Source organism: Podarcis bocagei (genome assembly GCF_964188305.1).
Source record: "Podarcis bocagei genome assembly, chromosome: 9".
Classification (NCBI taxonomy): Eukaryota; Metazoa; Chordata; class Lepidosauria; order Squamata; family Lacertidae; genus Podarcis; species Podarcis bocagei.
The window spans coordinates 40749857-40770174 of NC_138134.1; the positions used below are offsets into that span (position 1 = coordinate 40749857).

A 20318-nucleotide genomic window follows, 5' to 3' on the forward strand; every position below is an offset into this window, starting at 1 on the left:
CATAATGGATCAGTGATGATAACAATATAATGACTGCTGAATTGATAAAAATACTTATATTCACATTTTGGCGCTTTGGGCCAAAATGGAGGACAGTTTGGTGTGGAGGTGCTTCCAAATGCAAATGGCTAAAAGGCCATATCAGCATACTTACATATTTTACTGAATTGTGCTTTCTGCTGTGTTTTATTCTGTTATTTTGGCATGTCTGCCCACCTATACCCTTCCATCCCTTCGTGTGCCCAAGTGAGTGTGTGAATGCTCCTCTTAAGGGCTCCGACACACAACACATGCTGATACCTCCTGCTTCATTGGTGTGACTAGCACAACAGGCGTCCCCTTGATTTTGAGTAAATGTGGTTGGAATGAAAGTGTAAACCGGGGTCAGCAAACTTTTTCAGCAGGGGGCTGGTCCACCGTCCCTCAGACCTTGTGGGGGGCCGGACTATATTTTTTTTTGGGGGGTGAACAAATTCCTATGCCCCACAAATAACCCAGAGATGCATTTTAAATAAAAGCACACATTCTACCCATGTAAAACATGCTGATTCCCGGACCATCCGTGGGCCAGATTGAGAAGGCGATTGGGCTGCGTACGGCCCCTGGGCCTTAGGTTGCCTACCCCTGGTGTAAACTACTGTTTCTCTCTGTGGTATCTCCTTTTTTGAAACCTCTTTTCATTATAAACTGACGTTTATTGAGAAACGTATTGCTGGAACCTTAATGTAAACTTCTGATGACAATTTCCTTCTGTGTATCTTTCAAGATGCAGAAAACCCATTTGCAGCTACTACCGCCGTGGCTCCCCTACCTACCGAGGAGTTGGAAAGTGTTGCGTCTGTGCAAAGAAGAGATTCAGGTATTGAGGAGGAAGCACATTCCGGATTAGACCACAGTTCTGAAGCTGCTACAGAAGCAGAAATACAAAGCGTCATTGCAGGCCCAGATGCAATCAGTGAAGTACTGTGTACGCTTTCTTCAGAGGTCAATAAATCTCAAGAAAGCAGAAGTGAAGTGCAGACTGAGATAGACACTAAAACTGCATCCTCTGTGCAAACGGCAAAAAATGTCAATGTGAAAGATATCCTAAGAAGTTTGGTCAGTGCTCCTGCAGATGGGGCCACAGTTGACCCGGCAGTTCTTCCACCAGCTTTTCTTGGAATCCTTGGGGATGGTGCTGCCGAACAGCCTGTACAGTTTCGATCCTTTGACAGGTAAGAAATATTGCATTTTAAATCTATTTTACTTAAAACTGTGAACAACGTGAGGTTTTTTTTAAAAAATAATCTGGTGTTGTGATAGTAGCATAAACATTGTTTGGGACTGTTTGCTTCAGAGTCTCTGCAAACAATTTTACACAATTCTGTAGAAAAATTTATTTGACATAACAATGCAGATAATTCTAAACCAAAACAATATGTCAGGCATTTTCAGGGGATTGATTTCATTCTAGCATCTAATTTTACTTAACATTACACTTAAGTTAAAGGGACCCCTGGCCATTAGGTCCAGTCGTGACCGACTCTATGGCCCCCAGCCTCCACTTAGTTCAAGATTGCATCATGGTATAGCCATCCCATACAGCGTAATCAGTTTTGTACCACATGCCGTATCCTGCAGCTGTCTGTGTCTCCCTTACATAATGTCCAGTCCTCAGTATCAATGATACTCACTTCTTTATATTCATAGCCCTTTGCCAAATCATCTCTTGATTTTGCTGTGCTAGCAAGTGCTCAGTTTAATGTAGCAAAGACTGAATGAAGTCAGTGACTGTAGACTCAAAAATACATTTATGAATGATGTCTTGCTCTTACTTTTTCCATTCTATGGTCACAAGTTACAACCTTTTACTCTTAAGATTTATTTTAATACACCATGCACTTGTTAAGTGTAGCATGGATCTTCTTAAGATCCTGAATCCAAAACATTTTATAGATTAGAGAAGGTAATCAAGACATTTGTGGGTATAGAACACCTATTTAAAAATGTGAACAGCTAAAAAAACCTGCAGCTATCAGTTTTAAAGTCATCCAGTCTTGATGCTGTAAATTTGGTGGGAAAACATGTTTTCTTTCAGATGACATCTAAGGGTCTGTTGCAGTTCTGGGGTGAGGGTGGATAGAATAGGTTATGACCTTGTATTCAGGAAACTGGAGCTACATTCAAAAAGAGGTTTTCATCTCCAGGGACACACCAATATACTAACATTACAGTGGGAAACTTTGGACAAGCAGACTTCAGGATGCTCTGTATAACTTAGTGTGTCTGGTTTATATTTAATATATTGTCTGGTGCAGAACACAAAGCCCAGTGAGTTCATGTTTTTCATTTTTTTCTGTGGGGGGTGGAGAGGTGGGTGAGTTGGAAAAGACACCTTGTTAAAAGTTTTCCCCCCCCATGTAGCAGTTTTACGGCAAAGCATCTCTGGGACTTTCAAAGCATCTCTCTGATCCTGCATTTATCTCAGGAATGTTGTGTCAGAAATCAAAACTCTCCTCATATCTTAAGGATTATCAACTTTCCAGGCATAGCTGGAGAGTATACAGTAACAGCTATGTGAGTGAAACCTTGCTGAAAGAGTGCCAGGTTGTGGGTTTTTGCAAACAACAAGGTGTGTGCGCTCATTCCCATGCCAAAAATTACTCTTTTATCTTATGTGAAGATCCAGTCTGGTGATTAGTGGGTGACAGGGATTTATCTTGATAAAAGTTCAAGGCCTGGTCTGACTCTTTCATTAAGCCAGTAGAGACACTGAATTAGCAGTCTATTTGCAGTGTTTTGTCCTCTGTAACCTTTCAGGAACAAAACTACTTTTTTGTTGCTGTTGTTGTTACTGTAAAGACATTGGTAGTTAGTTTAATAGTCCTGATGAATAATATGATTCTGTTTAATTGTGACTAAAACCCATATTTTATAAGGTCAGTACTGTTTATGGTTTTTGTTTTGTTTTTAGGAAGTAAAGATGAGAGAAAGCTGCAACATTGACTGCTCTGTGCAGTGAAAACTTGTTTGAAAAGCACACATGCTCTCCAATTTTATAGGTTTCATTTTTTAACTTAATAAATAAATAAATAAATAAATATGGTGAAGGCTTATAGGCTCCTCCCTCAAAGGCATGAGACCATTAGTCTCTGTCAAATGCTAGAAACTAACTGAACTATGACATTGTTCTTTTATTCCTTTGTCATGTCAGATTAGGAGTGGCAAATTGACAAAATGCACAAGGGTGACTTTAACCACCATCCTTCACCCTTTACATGTTGCATGTGGCTTATTAACAATTTTAACAAGTTTCAAATGTGTGCTGCCTTGTTTCTTCATTAAGCTTACTCCTACAGAGGTGCAATCAAAGATTGGGCTGTTTTTGAACTAGTAGAGTAAAACCAGCCCCTATTACCTATTCCCCCCCCCCCAAACTCTAAAGAGCCGCACTAATTTTCAGTGCTCTGTGACTGACCTTTCACCTTCGTACAGGCCAGCCTCCTTCCAACCAGTCCAGTCCAGGAAGACTCCCAAGTGTATGTTGCTGGTTTTTCTGCAGAGGTTTTTGGCATATACTTGTATTTGCTGAGTGTTGTGGCGGGTTTTGTGGACAAGGGACAGGTGCAGAAAGTTGTAACATCTGCAAGCGCTGTTCAGAGGGAATGAAAAGGTCAAAGTCAGAGGCCCTTTAAATGTTACCCCATGCTGATCCAGTTCCTGACCATACAGATATCCCCCTGCCACTGTACAGTTTAGTCTCTAGGTTTCACTTTGCACCCTCAGGGCTGCTTCAGATTTCCTGCATGTGGTTCACGAGATTGCATCCGACCTTTGGGATACTGGATGCTCACACTAAAGTCTTCTCTCTTTTTATAATTCATTAGTTGGATGAAGTGATATTCAAAGGAGTACCCTTCAAGCTCCTACTCTGTACCACCAACAGTTTTTTCAAGCCTGTCCTTTAAATAAAACAGCAGCACTCATTGCCTTACCGTGGGGATTTAATATATTTAATAATACATGTAATAAATGAACTAATTCAGTGATTCTCAGCTAGCTAATTATTGAGGACTCCTTATTTTTCAAAAGCCAAGCCACGGAACCCCTACTTTTGAAAATTTTGTTAATTCTATGGTAGCTACCTCTGCAAAACGGTACCTATTTATCTACTTGCACTTTGACGTGCTTTCAAACTGCTAGGTTGGCAGGAGCAGGGACCGAGCAACGGGAGCTCACCCCGTCGTGGATATTCGAACCGCCGACCTTCTGACCGGCAAGTCCTAGGCTCTGTGGTTTAAACCACAGCGCCATTTTCCTAAATATCTAGACGCAGATTATTCACAAATGTCACTATCACTGTCTCTGTACTATATCCTGCTCTAAAACCAAACTGAAATGGATAGAGAAAATAAATGTATATACTGTACCTAGAAATATATTTCAGTTCAGTTCATAAGTTTATTTATCTAGCCAAAGGCCATGACAAACTTGTATTAAGCAATACTATTCATAAAATAGCACGAAAAATGCATCCATAATAGAAAAAGCTGCAAAGATATTGCCAAGTTCCTGAGTATTAAAACAGTTTCCCTCCAGCATCACTTACAGCTCCAATTCTAATGAATTTCCCCCCTTTTAAAATCCAAGTTGCTAACATCCATGATGTAAAAGAGAGAAGTTGCCAGAGACATGAACAAACTCAGATCCAGCTTGATTTCAACAATTTATAGTGATTTTATCTACCGTAATTCATTTTTCCTGATTTTTTTTTGCAGCCAGTGCATAGAAAGACACTTGGTGTGCTACGAAGCTTTTATTGTCATTCACAATATGAATGACAATAAAATGGCAAAACCATTTCTGCCAGGCTGTGCTTGCTTGCTCGTATGAACAAAGGTTTTAGAAAGTGATCTCTTGGGTCTCTATATAAGGGGCAGACTAACAGATAATGAGTGATGTCTTCCACCTGAGGTTGACGACAAATACAAAGTCTTGTCTGAATATGGGACCTTGTTGTTGCAGCCGTCCAAGACTGCAGTGGGCATCACTTGGAAACGCATCTCAGTAAAGGCATTTCTTAAGGAAACTGGTGAGAGTTTAGTCAAACAACTAGCTCCAAAATGCTCTGTTCTCAAGAGTGGATACCAAGGGGAAAATTTGGTGTTTCTAACGAAATTAGTTGCAGGTCCCTTCTGGATTCTACCCAGAAGAGCCAATCCCTTAGTTGACACTTATGCAGAAATATATATTATATCCCCCACCAGTATTCTTAAAAGGTTCTAATTTTGGGTGCATATTTGATCATCCTTATTGTAATCATCTCATTTCTGTTTTTAATTCAGACATAAATTCTGAGTATCAGGATACTGAATTTGGCTAGCTATGACCCTAGTCTTTATGTACACATTTAATTTAATTCAGTGCTACTCATTTGTGAATTTAGGATCAGGTCCAGAGTTCACAAACACATTGGTATTAGTTTCCTTATGCAGTGCAGTTGTTCAGTGCAACTCTACGTATATGTGAGAAGAATTCATGGTTTTTAAACACATTCTCTTGGCTTGGGGCTCAGGTGGCTGTTGCTTCCATCTTTTAGAGTATAGTTAACATTAGCAGTCACCCTTATAATGATATGGCACACGCTGCCATGTCTATAGTGAATAGTGTTCAGAACAGTTAGTGAATCAAGGATATGGTTTAGTGTTATTATAATAATAACTGGGACTTAAAATGAGAACAATGAAAAATTGTCTTTTTAAAATTACATTTATAAAGTGTTGAAAAGTTTTTTATATATCGTATGTGAACTTGGAGCTAGTTTTAATGCACTTTATTTAGAAACTGAATATATTTTAATGCTATTAAGGGAATACGTTCAACCTGTACTTACAATACTGTCAACAGAAGATGTGATTAAATAAATTGAATGTTGAAGACTTTTGGCTTATAGTTAACACCAGGTAATTAAAAGGAAGCACTGCTCTGGGAGTGCACAATATATCAGCTGTAGTCTTTAGCTCATTAGCTGAGGTTTTGCATGTTTATGGAGCTAACTTGCAATTAAAAGTGTCTTTAGCGTATGTTTAACTGGGCCTTTTAGGTGTTTGGAATAAAGCATTACTGTTTAATTGAAATTGGTTTGTCATAATTATGTCTTAGTAATGCAAAAGATATTCTTTTTCTTGATGCCTGAAACAGGAGTTGTATTCAGTTTTGAGTAATCATGTGAGACGTATTAATACAAACAGGCCATTGATTTCTTAGGTCATTTCTGCAATGAGTTACCAAGGAACTGAAGATTCTAAGGAAGAGATTTAGTCTTCTTATGTGTATTCTCCTATTGTACTTCTCTTAATGTACTTTAAGCAGAAGTGTTTAAATTTTTGAAGTAGCACTGCCTCCAGTGGTGACTGCTATGCTCTAAGAAACAGCATTTTTTGTTTACTATCCTTTTGGAGCAGTTAATATAAAAATGTGGGATGTTATCATACTTTCTATAACAATAGCCTTGCAAAAAGTAAAACTGGTAATGTCGTAGTTGGTCTCTAAGGTGCTACGGGACAATTTTTTAATTCTTATTTATTTATTTGGTAATATATGAACCTTCAAACCTGGCTGAAAGCTTTTGGTTTGCAGAAATCGGAATTTGGAATATCATAACACTATACTCAGATATCCTTAAACATTCAAGGGTTCTTGAATTGTATGTTTTTTCTCTCCCCTCATAGGAGTGTTGTCGTGGCACCAAAGAAGTCCGTGGCTGCCTCTACATCCACTATAAATTTGCCCAGAAATGCTGTCAGTGTGGTTTCTTCTTTGGATTCTGCCCAAGCTCCAGATGCAATGGGAGGTTCTCCTGGTAAGTAAGGAGAAATGGAGATGAATTGTGGAAAGCAAAATTGCAAATAAATGTGCTGTAGTTCTTATTTATGGTTCATTTGCTAAGTCCCTCACTCACCATCCCAGAAACCATGACACTCAGATGCTTTAGATGAGGAACACCAGGTGGGTTACATAAGCCACTTTGGATGGCCACTTGGTCCATCTACCTGGAATTGTCTATTTGCAACACATTTCCAGGGTCTCAGGTAAGGAACTCGGCATTGCTGCCTGGCAACGCTAGGGACTGAGCTAGAACTGTCATCATGCAAAGCAGGTGCTTTACCACACATTGCTCACTTACGCAGTCACATTCTGAATGGCAGTGAAAATGCCACCTAGGGGAACAGTTGCAGTTTCTCCAGTAACAAGTAGGTAAGGAAGGTATGATGTCCCCAGAACATAAATGCCAGCTCACGAGGCGATGCCTGGGCTTCATGCAATGAATGTGTAAAACTGAACATTCCAAACTGATGGTTTGGCAGTGGTGGCCAAACTCGGCCCTCCAGCTGTTTTGGGACTACATTTCCCATCATCCTTGACCACTGGTCCTGTTAGCTAGAGATTGTCAGGTGTTCATGCAGGAGCCAGGCCCTGTGTCCAATAGGACTTTGCAGGACTGGAGCCTTCCTAAGTTTGTTCTGAAGAGGCAAGGTGTGGCCTCACAGGTGAGGCCAATTGGTAACTCACAGCACCTGTTGGCAAGAGCTGGGAGGGGATATAAGGTCAGCATTTCCCTTCGGCTCTTTGCCACAGCAACATGCTTCTTGCCTTGCTGCGTTTGGCTTCTTGCTTCCTGATCCTTGAACCTCGGCTTCTTGACTCCCTGCTTCTTGATCCTCGGACGCTTGACGTCTTGACTCCTTGCTTCCTGATCCTTGGCTTCTTGACTCCTGGCTTCTGGACCCCCATTCCTGCTCCCACCCCGCCATCTTGCCCCTGGTCCTGACATCCCCGGCTGGGACTTCGATCGCCCATGAACTGGACCGTGACAGAGATGATGGGAGTTGTAGTCCCAAAACAGCTGGAGGGCCAAGTTTGGCCAACAGTGGGTTAGGCCAGGGTTCCTCAACCTTGGCCCTCCAGATGTTTTGAGACTACAATTCCCATCAACCCTGACCACTGGTCCTGCTAGCTAGGGATCATGGGAGTTGTTGGCCAAAAATATCTGGAGGGCCAAGGCTGAGGAAGTCCGGGTTAGGCAATTCAGCTGCTGAGTTATGCTGAAGAGTAATGATTGTGCCCCATAGGGTTTCCTTAATGTTGCCCTGCTTGCTTGGAAGGTTTTTGCAGCAAAATAATGTTGTGCAGTTCTTGGTATAGAGAAAAGGATTTCTTTTTTTAAAGTAAATAATAATTTATCTTTAGTAGTTTAATTTTTTCTTTGTTTACTCCCTGTAGACTGGCCCAGAAAGTTTTCAGCAAGGAAACCAAATCATTGCTTAACTAGATACTCCTTTTAAAAAAGAAATCCTTTGTTTCTGATCCTTGCTGGACTTTGTTAGACAAGGGAGGCGGGGTCGGCTTTTTCTAGTAGCTGTGGCCTTGTCATTAAACTGCACATTAGGTATCACTTTTCTTTGCATATGTACATTCAAAGACATGCAAGCATTTTGGGAGCAGCACTTCCTTTTAAGGACAGTTTATTGCTAGAGACATTATTTGTTTAGACCCTTGGGGACCTTGAATAAACAATAAGCTTTCACTAGAAGGGTGCGAGACAGATGATCTATTTGCATTTTCTTTTATGTCCTTGCAAATGTCTGTAAAACTGTCAGTTTGAAGGAGCCAGTTTATCAGTGAAAGGATAAGAGAGATAAGTCACTTTGGTTCCACATGTTTGAAGTAGCTACCGCACTTACTTGCATGTGTGTTTTAGATGAAAACATGCTTCTGAAATGTCTCTTTTCCTCTAAATGCACAAAAGCTATCCCTTAAATGAAACCTGTAGTTGAAAACTACATTTAGTCCTTATCCAAAGTGCTTTTACATGAAATACTGCTTTGAAGTCTTCTGCAAAATAACATGTAACTGGCATTTTTGTTCTTTGCCCATTTTTAAATGATCTTGTTTGCTGAAAGAAATATGTTGCCTTGGATTACAGTTTTAAAAAGATTGAGATTATAGGCATCATTAGAATATTTGTTGTTGTTTAAAAGTGCTTTTGGGGAAATTTCCCTGGTGGACAACATTTTATTTTCTTGCTATCAAAAAGTCAGTCTGTCCAACAGTGACCCACAATTCAAATTAAAAAGCAAAATCACTAATCCACAAGCATGACACACATGGATTTTCCATAAAAATCATTTGCTGTGTCCCCCCCCCCCAGATTGTGTAGCGTTTCTTTGTATTCAGCTTAATTTGATGTCATCAACCTCTGTTTAAAGCAGATGGTTGTTTTCAAATGTTCTGGCTAGACCAGTGGTTCTCAAAGGGTGTGATGTGCCATACTGGTGTGGCAGGAGAGGGTGGCAATTGTGGCTGGAAGATTTAAGGACAATCAATATTATATTTTGGGAATGATTCGTGTTCCTATATAGCTGCATTGTTTTATACTTTCTGGATGTCTCATGATCATATTATAAAGTAGTTGTGTTCTGTGTTATAAATCTAACACTTCTAGTTGTTGTTTCCTTTTGTTTCCCATTTCTTGTCAATAAAAATATTGGTGTGGCATGAGAAGATTTTTATTCTGAAAGTGTGGCTCAGAGAAAAAAAAAGTTTAAAAACCACTGAGCTAGACAAACCAGTGCCACTATTTAGATAAATGGTATAATTCAGTGATAATCATTTAAGATTACTGCCAAGATGCAGGCCTTGATTGGGGGCTTACTTTGGGGATGAGACGATTGTGTGGACTCTTTCCCTTTCCAAGGTAAAGTACAAGTGAGTTTCACTGCTGCATTTATTCAGCTGATTCTAGCTGCATGGGAAATGTAACTTGAAGCAGCATGTGCCACAATAAAAAACTTAATTTTAGCTGGAAGTGTGCCAGGTTTTCTATCATAAACCTATTTGTTCAGCTAGTTAGAGTAACTAAAAGCCGTATTGCTTATTCTGAATGTCCAAAATCAAGGGCTGATATTTTAGATAGCTTAACATTATTTCTTTTAAATTTATAGTTATATCCTGAGGGGTCAGGATTGTTAACAACTAAAAAACCCGAAACCCAATAAAACATATTTTTGGACTTACTGGTTTGCCTTCTGAAATGTGTGGTAATATCTATATTTGGCAAATTAAAAAACATTTTAAATGCTACAGTTGAAATTTTCAGTTGTTTACTAGCATTCTAGCAATATTATATGCAGACTATTTCAGATTTGTATTTTTGCACAAATGTTAGAATACACATAACTATTATTACTACTACTACTACTACCACCTCTGACACAAGGAGATTGGAAAGTTTTTAATTGTCTTAGATTAACTACAGTTTAGTGTGTTCAAAAAGGTAAAGGACCCCTGACAGTTAAGTCCAGTTGCGAACAACTCTGGGGTTGTGGCGCTCATCTCGCTTTACTGGCCGAGGGAGCCGACGTTTGTCCGCAGACAGTTTTTCTGGGTCATGTGGCCAGCATGATTAAGCCACTTCTGGTGAAACCAGAGAAGCACACGGAAATGCCATTTACCTTCCCGGAGTAGTACCTATTTATCTACTTTATCTACTGGAGTGGTACCTATTTATCTACTTGCACTTCGAACTGCTAGGTTGGCAGGAGCTGGGACTGAGCAATGGGAGCTCACCCCGTCACAGGGATTCTAGCCTCCGACCTTCTGATTGGCAAGCCCAAGACTCAGTGGTTTAGACCACAGCACCACCCGCGTCCCTAAACTGTGATTAATCTTAAGTATGGCTAGTGAAAGCAAGCCAACTTCAGAAACTATGGTTTAAAGTTGGCTTCTTTCCACTAAGTATAGTTAACATTATTCATAGTTAGCCAGGTTTGGATGGCATGAGAAACTGTGATTAATTAAAAACAGAAGGAAGTTCTTCCAATCTCCTGATGGCCATGCCAGAGGGCATAGGGAGTGTCTGAGCCAGTGGCTCAAATAGATTCATTAGGTTATATTCAACTACGTTTTACTCAGAGTAGTGAAATCAATGGACTTAACTTAGTCATATTAATTAATTTCAGTGTTTCTGAGTAAAACTTAGTTGAATATCACCCATTGTTTTATTGCTAAACTGCATGTTGGCATTGCATCAAAGTCAGCCTACCATGTTGCCGTCTACTGCAAGCAGAAAATGAGCACAACTTTCTACTTAGACTGACTCAGATAAGGGTCTGGAAGCCTTGTGAGCAACAGTTGAGGGAGTAGGGTATGTTTAGCCTGAAGAAAGAGAAGACTTGAGTAATGGTATGATAGCCATCTTCAAATATCTGAAGGGCTGTCCCATGGAAGATGGAGCAAGCTTGTTTTCTCCTGCTCCAGAGGGTAGGACCCGAATCAATGGATTCAAATTACAATAAAGGAGATTCTGACTAAATGTTAGGAATAGCTTTCAGATGGTAAGAGCTGTTCAACAGTGAGATGGACTCCCCTGGAAGGTGGTGGACTCTCCATCATTGAAGGTTTTCAAGCAGAGGTTGGATGGCCATCTGTCATATCATGGGTGCTTAAGCTAAGATCCCTGCATTGCAGGAGGTTAGATTAGATGACACTTGGTGGCCCCTTCCAACTCTACAACAATACGATTCATTGCACCTCTTTTTATGGATTCTTCACCTATAGATTCCCCACCTATTCACTGCCATTTACTGTGTCTGGCATTCTTCTACTCATTAGGAAACATGGCAGCAAAAACTGGGGCAACAGCAGAACAAAATCATGGGCAGAGCCTCAAATAATAATTAGAAACACATCTCAAGCTTTGTGTTGTCCGTCCATCGTATGTTGGAGAAATAGAGGCATCCTATTTTGATAGATCAGGTCACTATGGAATTGGTCTGTTCCTACCCGCACCCCAATATTTGAAGCTTTAGCAAGGTTTCATTCTGCTACATGCTTCAGCCCCTCCAGTTACTATTTGATAGCTGGCAATTATGTTTCTGAGGAGCAAACAAATTTTTAAGATCACAGGTGTACTCTTATTGGAACAACTTTATCTTATTCACTTTGAACAAAAATACTAGTAGGGTTTTTTTGAGGTTATTTCCTAGGCCTGCTACATAGAGGCAAGTTTTAACTGATAGCAGTTCATACTTTTTGTCAAAGTTAGTTACTCAAGGTGGTTAGGAATGCTTTCCCTTTGGAAGAAAACAGATTCTTTGCCTGATAGTGCTTACTCTTAAATTTTGCCTGGGGTTAGCAAGCTCTAAACAAATAGGATCCCCAAAACATTTCAAGTTTCCAAAGGAAAGAAAAAGAAGGGGGACTTCTTTCTTCCTCCTCTCCATCTTTCCTCTCAAAAGTGCAACTAGCATGATAAACTGTTAAGACTCCATACATCGTTACTTTTTCATATATCGGTCCAAGGTACAGAAAAGGTGTCAGGACTGTCTCACAATTGGAGAACCACTATTCCAGGTCTATATTAAGAATTAAGCTATGTTGTCCACACAATAGCAAACACTTGTGTTTGTGTATGTATAATCGTATGTGTGTGCCTTACCCTACATGTGCCCACTCAACCGCTTCAATTGGCACAACTACAGGTGCCACATAATACCTGTTCTGCATTTGTAAGAACTCGATTGTTTACTGTGGCAGCGCCTGCATTTTGGAACTACCTGCTTATTGAGATCAAGCAGGTGCCTTCACTGTACTCTTTTTAGAGCCTACTGAAAACATTCCTGTTTAGGCAAGCCTACCCAGGTGCTTAGAAAAGTTGAGGTCATTTTAATCAGTTTTAGTGTTTTAACTTTTGTATATTTTAAAGTAGGGTTGTAATTTTCTATCGATTGTACTGTTTTTGTCTTTTATAAACTGTTTTGAGGTTTTCTTTTTACAGTCAATCGGTATATAAATGTTATGAAAACAATCAATCTGTCAGTCAACAGTCTCTGACCTGAAGGAAGAGATGTTGGCATTGATGCTTCTGTTGGAAAGTCCTGCAAGCTATTAGTGGAAAAAATTAGATTTTAATATTATTATTGATTAAATTTGTATACCACCCTTCATCCGTAGATGTCAAGGTGGTTCTCAACATAAAATTACAATGTTTGTGTGTATGTGTATCATTATGTGTATCTCACATAATGAAGCTAAGAACAATAGCAAACCATTATTCCCCCCTCCCACAGCATCTGGCATCCTTATTTTAGCCCTTTGTTGTGTCCAAAACATCCGTGACCTGACTTTCCCTGATGAAATTGTCCCTTGCATTGTATCACCCTTTTCCCCCAACCCTCTCCTGTCAACAAGGTAGACTATTTTTCAAAAGATATATGTGATGGAGGACATATTTCTGAAGCACCACCACTGAAGGCTGAGTGCCTAGAGATGGCTGCATGTGGAATGCTAAAGAGGTACTAGTGTCATGGCAGGTGGTAGGGTATGCAACAGCAACATGTTTGCAAGTGTTATCCAGGATGTCTTCATATTTATTGCTGACCTTGTTTCAGTGGTTCAGAATTTATAGTGGTTCAGGCACACTTCTGGCAACATGGAGGACTGCTAGTTGATTTGCGGTGGACCATGTAACAGAAGTGTACTGCAAACTTGCTTAAAAAGGAAGCCTGTACCTCACTTTGTGAGAATGCCAGGCCTTTGATGCACAAGGAACTTTGTTAAGCAGCATCTTTGCAACAAATGTTGCAAAGCTAGAGAGGGAGCTGTGTAAATCAAATAAAAATGTGAAAATTAATACAGGTAATATCAAGCCCACTTGTACATTTTGGGGGCATTCATTGTGTGAAAGCATGGAATTAGGGTGTGTGACCTGTCTGCTTCCTGTGCAGATACAGACAGGGCATAGCTTAACCCTGTCAAGGAAGTTGATCCCAACAACCAGATCCTTATCTCCCCTACTTCCCATTTGGACTGGAGGGTGGGACCACTCACCTGACATTACAGCAAGGTCAGGTGATGTGGTGCTTTGAATCTGATTGTTGGGACTTCAAAGCACCACAGGGTTATTTGCAAGGGGCTTGCAAAGACTGCTATTCTCAGAAGCACTGTACATGATTCATCTGAAGCACCAATCATCAGCTAATAGGCATTTCAGAAGCTCCTTTTGGTCCAGGTGCCTTTTACCCTTCCTACATCATATGTCACTTGGCAGGTGGGCATGGCTTGGCCATAATGGCCTGGTTTTCCACTGATGATGTACATTTCAGTCACTGGTATCTTGAGCTAAAAGGATCTTGGATAATAGAACTAATGAAGATCTCTGCTTGAGGCTGTGGAGAGCTGTTACCACAGAGTATTGTCTCAGTAAACAGCTCTGAATTTGATGGACCCATGGTCTGAATCCATTTAAGGAAGCTTCATATGCTAATATGCTATCTAAGCTCTATTAAAATCTTCTGCAGGCAGTGGATCGTCAAATTCAAGATTACCATCTGTTCCTACAGTTTCTTCTGTGCCTGAGGATTCTGCTTCAAACATGAGGTATTTTTTAAATAACTTTTAACTTTCTTGAACCGGGGTGTATCACTTTCCTATTTATTTAAGTAATTATGGGACTCACTCTTCACTTCGGAGTGGATTGTGCTCTTTCATTTGAGGTCAATAGGAAGTTTTAGATTTCTATCACTACTACTGTAACTTAAAAAGAAATAAAGCACAGTGGTGTTTAGCAACTGGTTTGGGAACTCCTGTTGATGCATTTTGTACTTTTGTGCACATATATTCATATTCTTTCAGCATTTTAGCTTCCTGGGGTCCCCATCTTCAACCTTGTCAATCTCTTAGCATTACAGAAAGGCTTGAACATGCTTTGGAAAAGGCTGCCCCACTTCTGAGAGAGATATTTGTGGATTTTGCTCCTTTCCTGTCACGTACTCTTTTGGGTAGCCATGGGCAAGAGCTACTGATAGAAGGTACAAGTAAGTCCCCCCCTTTAATTCCTTATAAGGTTAAATACTTTAATACTTAAAAATGCAAAAAGGATGAAGTTTTTAATGTTACTTTTTATGTAATGGAATTCTTTAAGCAATACCCAAATCACACTAGAATTTTCCTGTTAACTTCTATGATATTCTATTATCTAAATCGTAGGATTATTTTTCATCTACTATGGGTAGGCTCTCCAAAGGTTCATAGGTGATATATACATATTGTAGTTGTCATTTTTTTCCCTGTTCATGTTGCAGACCCTCATGCTACATCAAATACTAAAAAGGACAGTCTCCAAGAATTAGCCTTTTTGTAGGGTGTAAGGGCCAGCATTAAGAAAGCGGGTGCTGAGAACTCCAGTGCACATGCACAACTACCTGTCTCCCGGTCTTTCTTCCTCCCCAGGAACTTAAATGCCCTCGTTCTATCTGTTAAGCTGTTCGTTCCATCCACTTCTCCTTCTCTAATGTTCTTTTTAAATTGGTTCTTCTCATGGCCAATCCTCTCTTTTTGTCTCTCTTGTTCTCCTTCTCTGCCATTACTCCATTAAATCAAAGATGTAGCCTATTGTAGCTGCATTGGCTTCATGTTACAGCAATTCTAGACTCAGAAGGGCTTGTATACTTCACCAGTTTCATTTAACAGCCTGGTTCTCAGTGTTTCAGGTTGAGATACCCTTGCCATCATTCTAGCTGTCTTAGTCACTGATGGGGAACATCTGACCCTCCAGATACTCTTGAGCTTATAACTTCTATCATCATGCTGGCTAGAATGATGGGAATTCGAGTTCAACAACATCTGGACAGCAACAGGTTCCCCATCCCTGCTATAAGTTGTAGTAGGTAGGAATCAGAACAGTATTGGGTGGCATTAGCCTTTAAAAAAAGGGGGGCTATCATTTTTCAACAGCCATTCATAGGCAAAGTTTAGCAAGAATTCAAGTTCACTGGTAGACTAGAATTTTTGTTGAACTTTTGCCTTTGACTGAAGCATCTTCTCTTTATCAATGCCATAAATAGGATATAAGATTAGATTAAACCAGTTCTTCTATTCCTTTGTGACTATTGAATAGCTTAGTGCCTTTTAAAGAGCAAAATTCCTTCTTGCATATGATGGCATGGGTTCTGTTCTGATTTTAAAAGGGGTGGGGGAAATGTATTTAGCATTGCTTGTCCAGCAAAAAGTCTGTATGATCTAGATGCGCTGTCAGTTTCAAAGGTTGAAGCAGCCAAGTGTATCAAGATCAATGTAAGGTACTGTATAGTTTTAATATCAAAGAGGCTGAGAGCAGGTTCTCTTCAGTATTTTGCAGATTGAATGAATAAGAAAAACTTTGTGCAAAAAAGTTCCAAGAGAAGCAATTTGTAGAGTAGAAAAACATGAGAAGGAAAGGCAGTTTCTAGAGAAACAGGAGAGCAGGAAACACACAGTACCCTTGAACATCTGAGACTGATTTGCACAGAGAAACTTGCCTTATAACAAAGCAGGCAGATGGTGGTCTTTTGCTGGGCAGAATTAAGATAGAGTATTAGGAGGCAGAAATGATTTGTGAACTAGACAATTTGGTTTAAAGGGCTTGTTCTCCTCTCCTGGATTGATTCTTAGCATACAATCATTCACAGTGCTGATTTCCCCCTTTGCCCGTTTTGATGCCCATTTTTCATTTAGGTGTCTAGTTTCTGTGATTCTTCCAGTAACTTCTACCATGCCTCCAAATTAGAGCACATAACAACTTCCATGGGGGTAAAGTGAGTGGCACTAGATACTATGATGTGTTCGTAGGCACAGATGTGGCACTCTCTTGTTGGAGCGGAGAACACTTCAAGGCAATTGGAAGTCCATTAGATCATAGAAACAAATATGTGGTTTCTCAATACTGGCATATTTCACTGTGATGCATGTAACACACTTCTGTTTGAAGCTAGAAAGATTTGGTAACAAAATAAAATTATGAAGGATTATGATTCCATCATAATTGGTTTCTTTCAACCATTTCACAGAACATGCAGTTATTATTTAACTAAGAATAGTAGAGGAATGTGCAATAAAAACTGGCACCGGCCATTTTGAAGAAGCTTTCTTTACTGAGGCGTCTTTCAATGCAGAATGTTAATTGGTTTGCCCATTTAAAAAGAAGTCTTAAAATGCTTTCCTGTGTTGTAAAATTCCTGAAACAAGATTTTGTACATATCAAGTATGCTTTCACCTATTAGTAAGCCATGGTTCTTGGCTTAATAAACCATACTGTGCACATGCTGGTGCATGCAGCCTGATCACTCCGACTTTACTTCTCCCTTGGCATGAGCAATAGACAAATATGGAAGGGAACAGCTAAGCATTCATCTGAACCTGGGATCGTGCCCTGCTCTGTCCTAACAATTGACAGCCAGTAAGCCAACAACAAATCATGGTTTAAACCTGTTTAGCAGTTGTGGTTTCTTAGGGCACACAAACCATGATCCCAGGTTTAGATATAACACTAAGCTTTCCCTACTTTGATTACCTACTCATTCCAGGGGAAAGGAAAAGTACTAGTGATCATGCTGCGTGTACCAGCATGCAGCTCATGCAGTATAGTTTAGGCCCTTGGCTTACTGTTATATTTGAATGTGGCTGTTGTGGGTATTTCCAGAACCAGCGTTTGGTTCTTGAATAAATTTCAGCAACTGTTGTTTCAAATACTAGTAGTTAAATTTTACAGCAATCATCTTTTTGAAAAGGTTTGTGTATTTCAATGTGTGATGGTGAAACAGATGTGCAGACTATATTATATTGCATTGTGAGTGGCGAGTTTCTGGTTTTATGTTTTTAGGTATGGTGCTTACAGTGGGAGCTACATTGTTGTGACATCTTGTTTAGAAGAATATGAGTAAAAAGGTGCCCTACAGCTTTAGCTCTATTGACTTTATATTTTTCTAACCCACTAAATGCTGAATATTGCTGACTTAGTTAGCTTTTCTAGTTTTATTAATAATTGATCCGAAAGAGGAGCAAAACCAAAACAAAACAGTTTTCAATATGTTGAAGCACAGGTTAATAACTAGAAACTCTACCATCTTAGGCTGTGATAACACCTTTTCACATTATACTAGGAAACTAGTATGAAGTGTGAATTGCTAATAATAACCAAATTAGTTTATAAACTAATCACAAATGTATAGGTACTGCTTGCACTCCCCTCCCCCCTAAGGTTTAGGTGAGGGTCAAGGGTCAAAGTACTAATAAGAGTGTTTGGGATGTCTGCTGCCATGAAACAAAATGGAAACTTGATTGATAGCTGGAGGGCTGAAGGGAGAGAGCTCAATGGAGAAAGCAAAGGTCATAGAGCCATTTCCCTTCTCTGCATATATAATGATCAACCCACTCCAAGGTGAAGAAATGTAAGTACTATAAATCAATATACCATATGCTATGTATGCGTTTATTAACTTGGAACACAAATATTTATGTAATCTCAGCTAAATAGCTCCAAGGCATCATTTTATATCAAAATACTGCATGGCAGTGATTAAAACTGGTGCCTGCTTTTAGCATGTTTTATACTGATATATTAGGATTGAATGCTAAAACAAATTGAAGCTGTAAGATTTCTCCTTTTGTTAATATAAACCATACTGACAATACAGAGAGAATACTAACAAAATAGACTCTTGGGTAGGATTTCCAGGAGGTACTAAATATGAATTGCAACATAAACCCAAGTAGATCACTATATATCTTTTATATTTCCTTTTTCTTTAGGTTTGGTGTGCATGAAATCTAGTAGTTCTGTTGTGGAGCTGGTCATGCTACTTTGTTCTCAGGTGGGTTACAATTGATTTGAGAGTGAGTTGCTGCTAAAAAAAAAAATCCTTTACAATTGCAATTATGATTTGAAGCAGTAGTCTTTGACCTTTCTGGATTCACCTTTAACCCTAGCCTACATCATGAGGCCCTACTTTTAATTTTTTTCCATATATGACTGTCTTTTCTCTCTCTCTCTCCTCGCCCCTCCCCCATATTTTCCCTTCCCTTTTGCCTTCTCTTAAGAAAAAGGTCCAAAATGCATAGTGGTCCAAAAAGCATCCTTATTAGACTGGGGTATGACCCACCAGCTGAAGATGAAAGCTTTACACGAACTAGTTTATCTCATGTGATCAGTTGGATAATGTCCTAAAATTTTGGTTTCCTTAACCATTTCCAGGATTTTAATAATGGTCCATACTTTGGATTAAGTAACTTTATATTTAAGCAGGTAAATCTGTGAAATAAAGGTTTTTGACATGGATTCAGTATAATTGTATTTCAGATATGTTGGAAGAAAAGGTTTTGCCTTTTTGTATTTGTAAAAAAACTCTAAAATATATAGTGCTCCTTGCTGATCACTTTTTATTAGCTTGAGGGAAAAACTGAACCACAGTTGCCATCTATTTGAATTTTCTGATCTGTGAAACACAGTATGTCTGCTGCTCTGAAAAGAAGTGTTACACTTCACTTTGATTAACAGAAAATCTAATCTGAAAAATTAGAGTTGTCAACAAATAATAGTATGTAGTAGATCAAATAGCACTTTACTCATCTCCTAGTTTTCTCCATTGTAATTATATATGAGGTTTCTATCGAGCTTTTCTTTTTGGCATTTTAAAAATGATACCTTCCTGGTAGTAAATTCCCCTACTTAAAACTTTAAAATAGCCTTTTTTAATGGGAAGGTTATTGGTCTAGAGGTCAAGGGTTTTGACCCATTTCAAAACCTTTGACCTTCATTTAAAGCCCTTATGGTTTACTTGCCTGACGAATAAGGATAATGTAAAATTAATGTTTTTTTTACATCGATTTATTCGTTTTAGTGCTTATATTGCCAAATGTATTTAGACTGTGCTGATGGACATTTCATGAATACAAATGAAAGAATCATAGAAGGTGTGAAAAATCAATAACCTGCATTGACAATAAAGTGCAATAAAAACAATTACTTCTGGAGATTACACCTAATGGATTTTTGCAATGAACTAGTGAAGAGCCAGTTATGTTTCTAGTTGCCTTATTATTCAGCAATGTAGTCAGAACCATGTTGACAGGATTGCTTCTTCTTTCTCATCCTCCTCTTCTTCCTCCTCCTCCTCTTCTCCTTGGAATGCATATAAGCTTGCTATGTGTTACTTAATTTATGTGTTACTTAATCTAGAGTTTTCATCCAATTTCAGTTCTTGTTTTCCATGACAGGGTTTGCTTGTTTGTTTTAAAAATGTCATCTTCCGAAGTGTAGATATACTACTTGAAATGTATTTTGAACATTAGCACTCAATGCATAAAAATTATTTGGGTTAAAATGCTCCTTACTGTATACTGGAAATAATAACGAAGTTTCAGTTATGTCCCCTTTGTTTCTTGGCTCAAAAAAGCAAAACGAAGTGTACCTTGAGAACTGCTGTGTGTCTCCACACTGGATAGTGTTGGTAGTGATGCAATCT

At 39.1% G+C, this 20318-nt stretch overlaps 1 protein-coding gene across 4 annotated transcripts in view; it reads left to right on the plus strand.

Moving 5' to 3' along the window:
- LRBA (LPS responsive beige-like anchor protein) overlaps positions 1-20318 on the plus strand; it is a 364869-nt gene that overhangs the window by 89601 nt on the left and 254950 nt on the right. For 3 of the 4 annotated variants that reach the window (XM_081208302.1, XM_081208305.1, XM_081208303.1), the window contains exons 30-34: positions 767-1214; positions 6711-6841; positions 14340-14418; positions 14722-14855; positions 18607-18668. In XM_081208302.1, the coding sequence (XP_081064428.1) occupies positions 767-1214; positions 6711-6841; positions 14340-14418; positions 14722-14855; positions 18607-18668 (854 nt within the window). The remainder of the gene's footprint in view (positions 1-766; positions 1215-6710; positions 6842-14339; positions 14419-14721; positions 14856-18606; positions 18669-20318) is intronic. The other variant, XM_081208304.1, reaches the window with a different exon arrangement.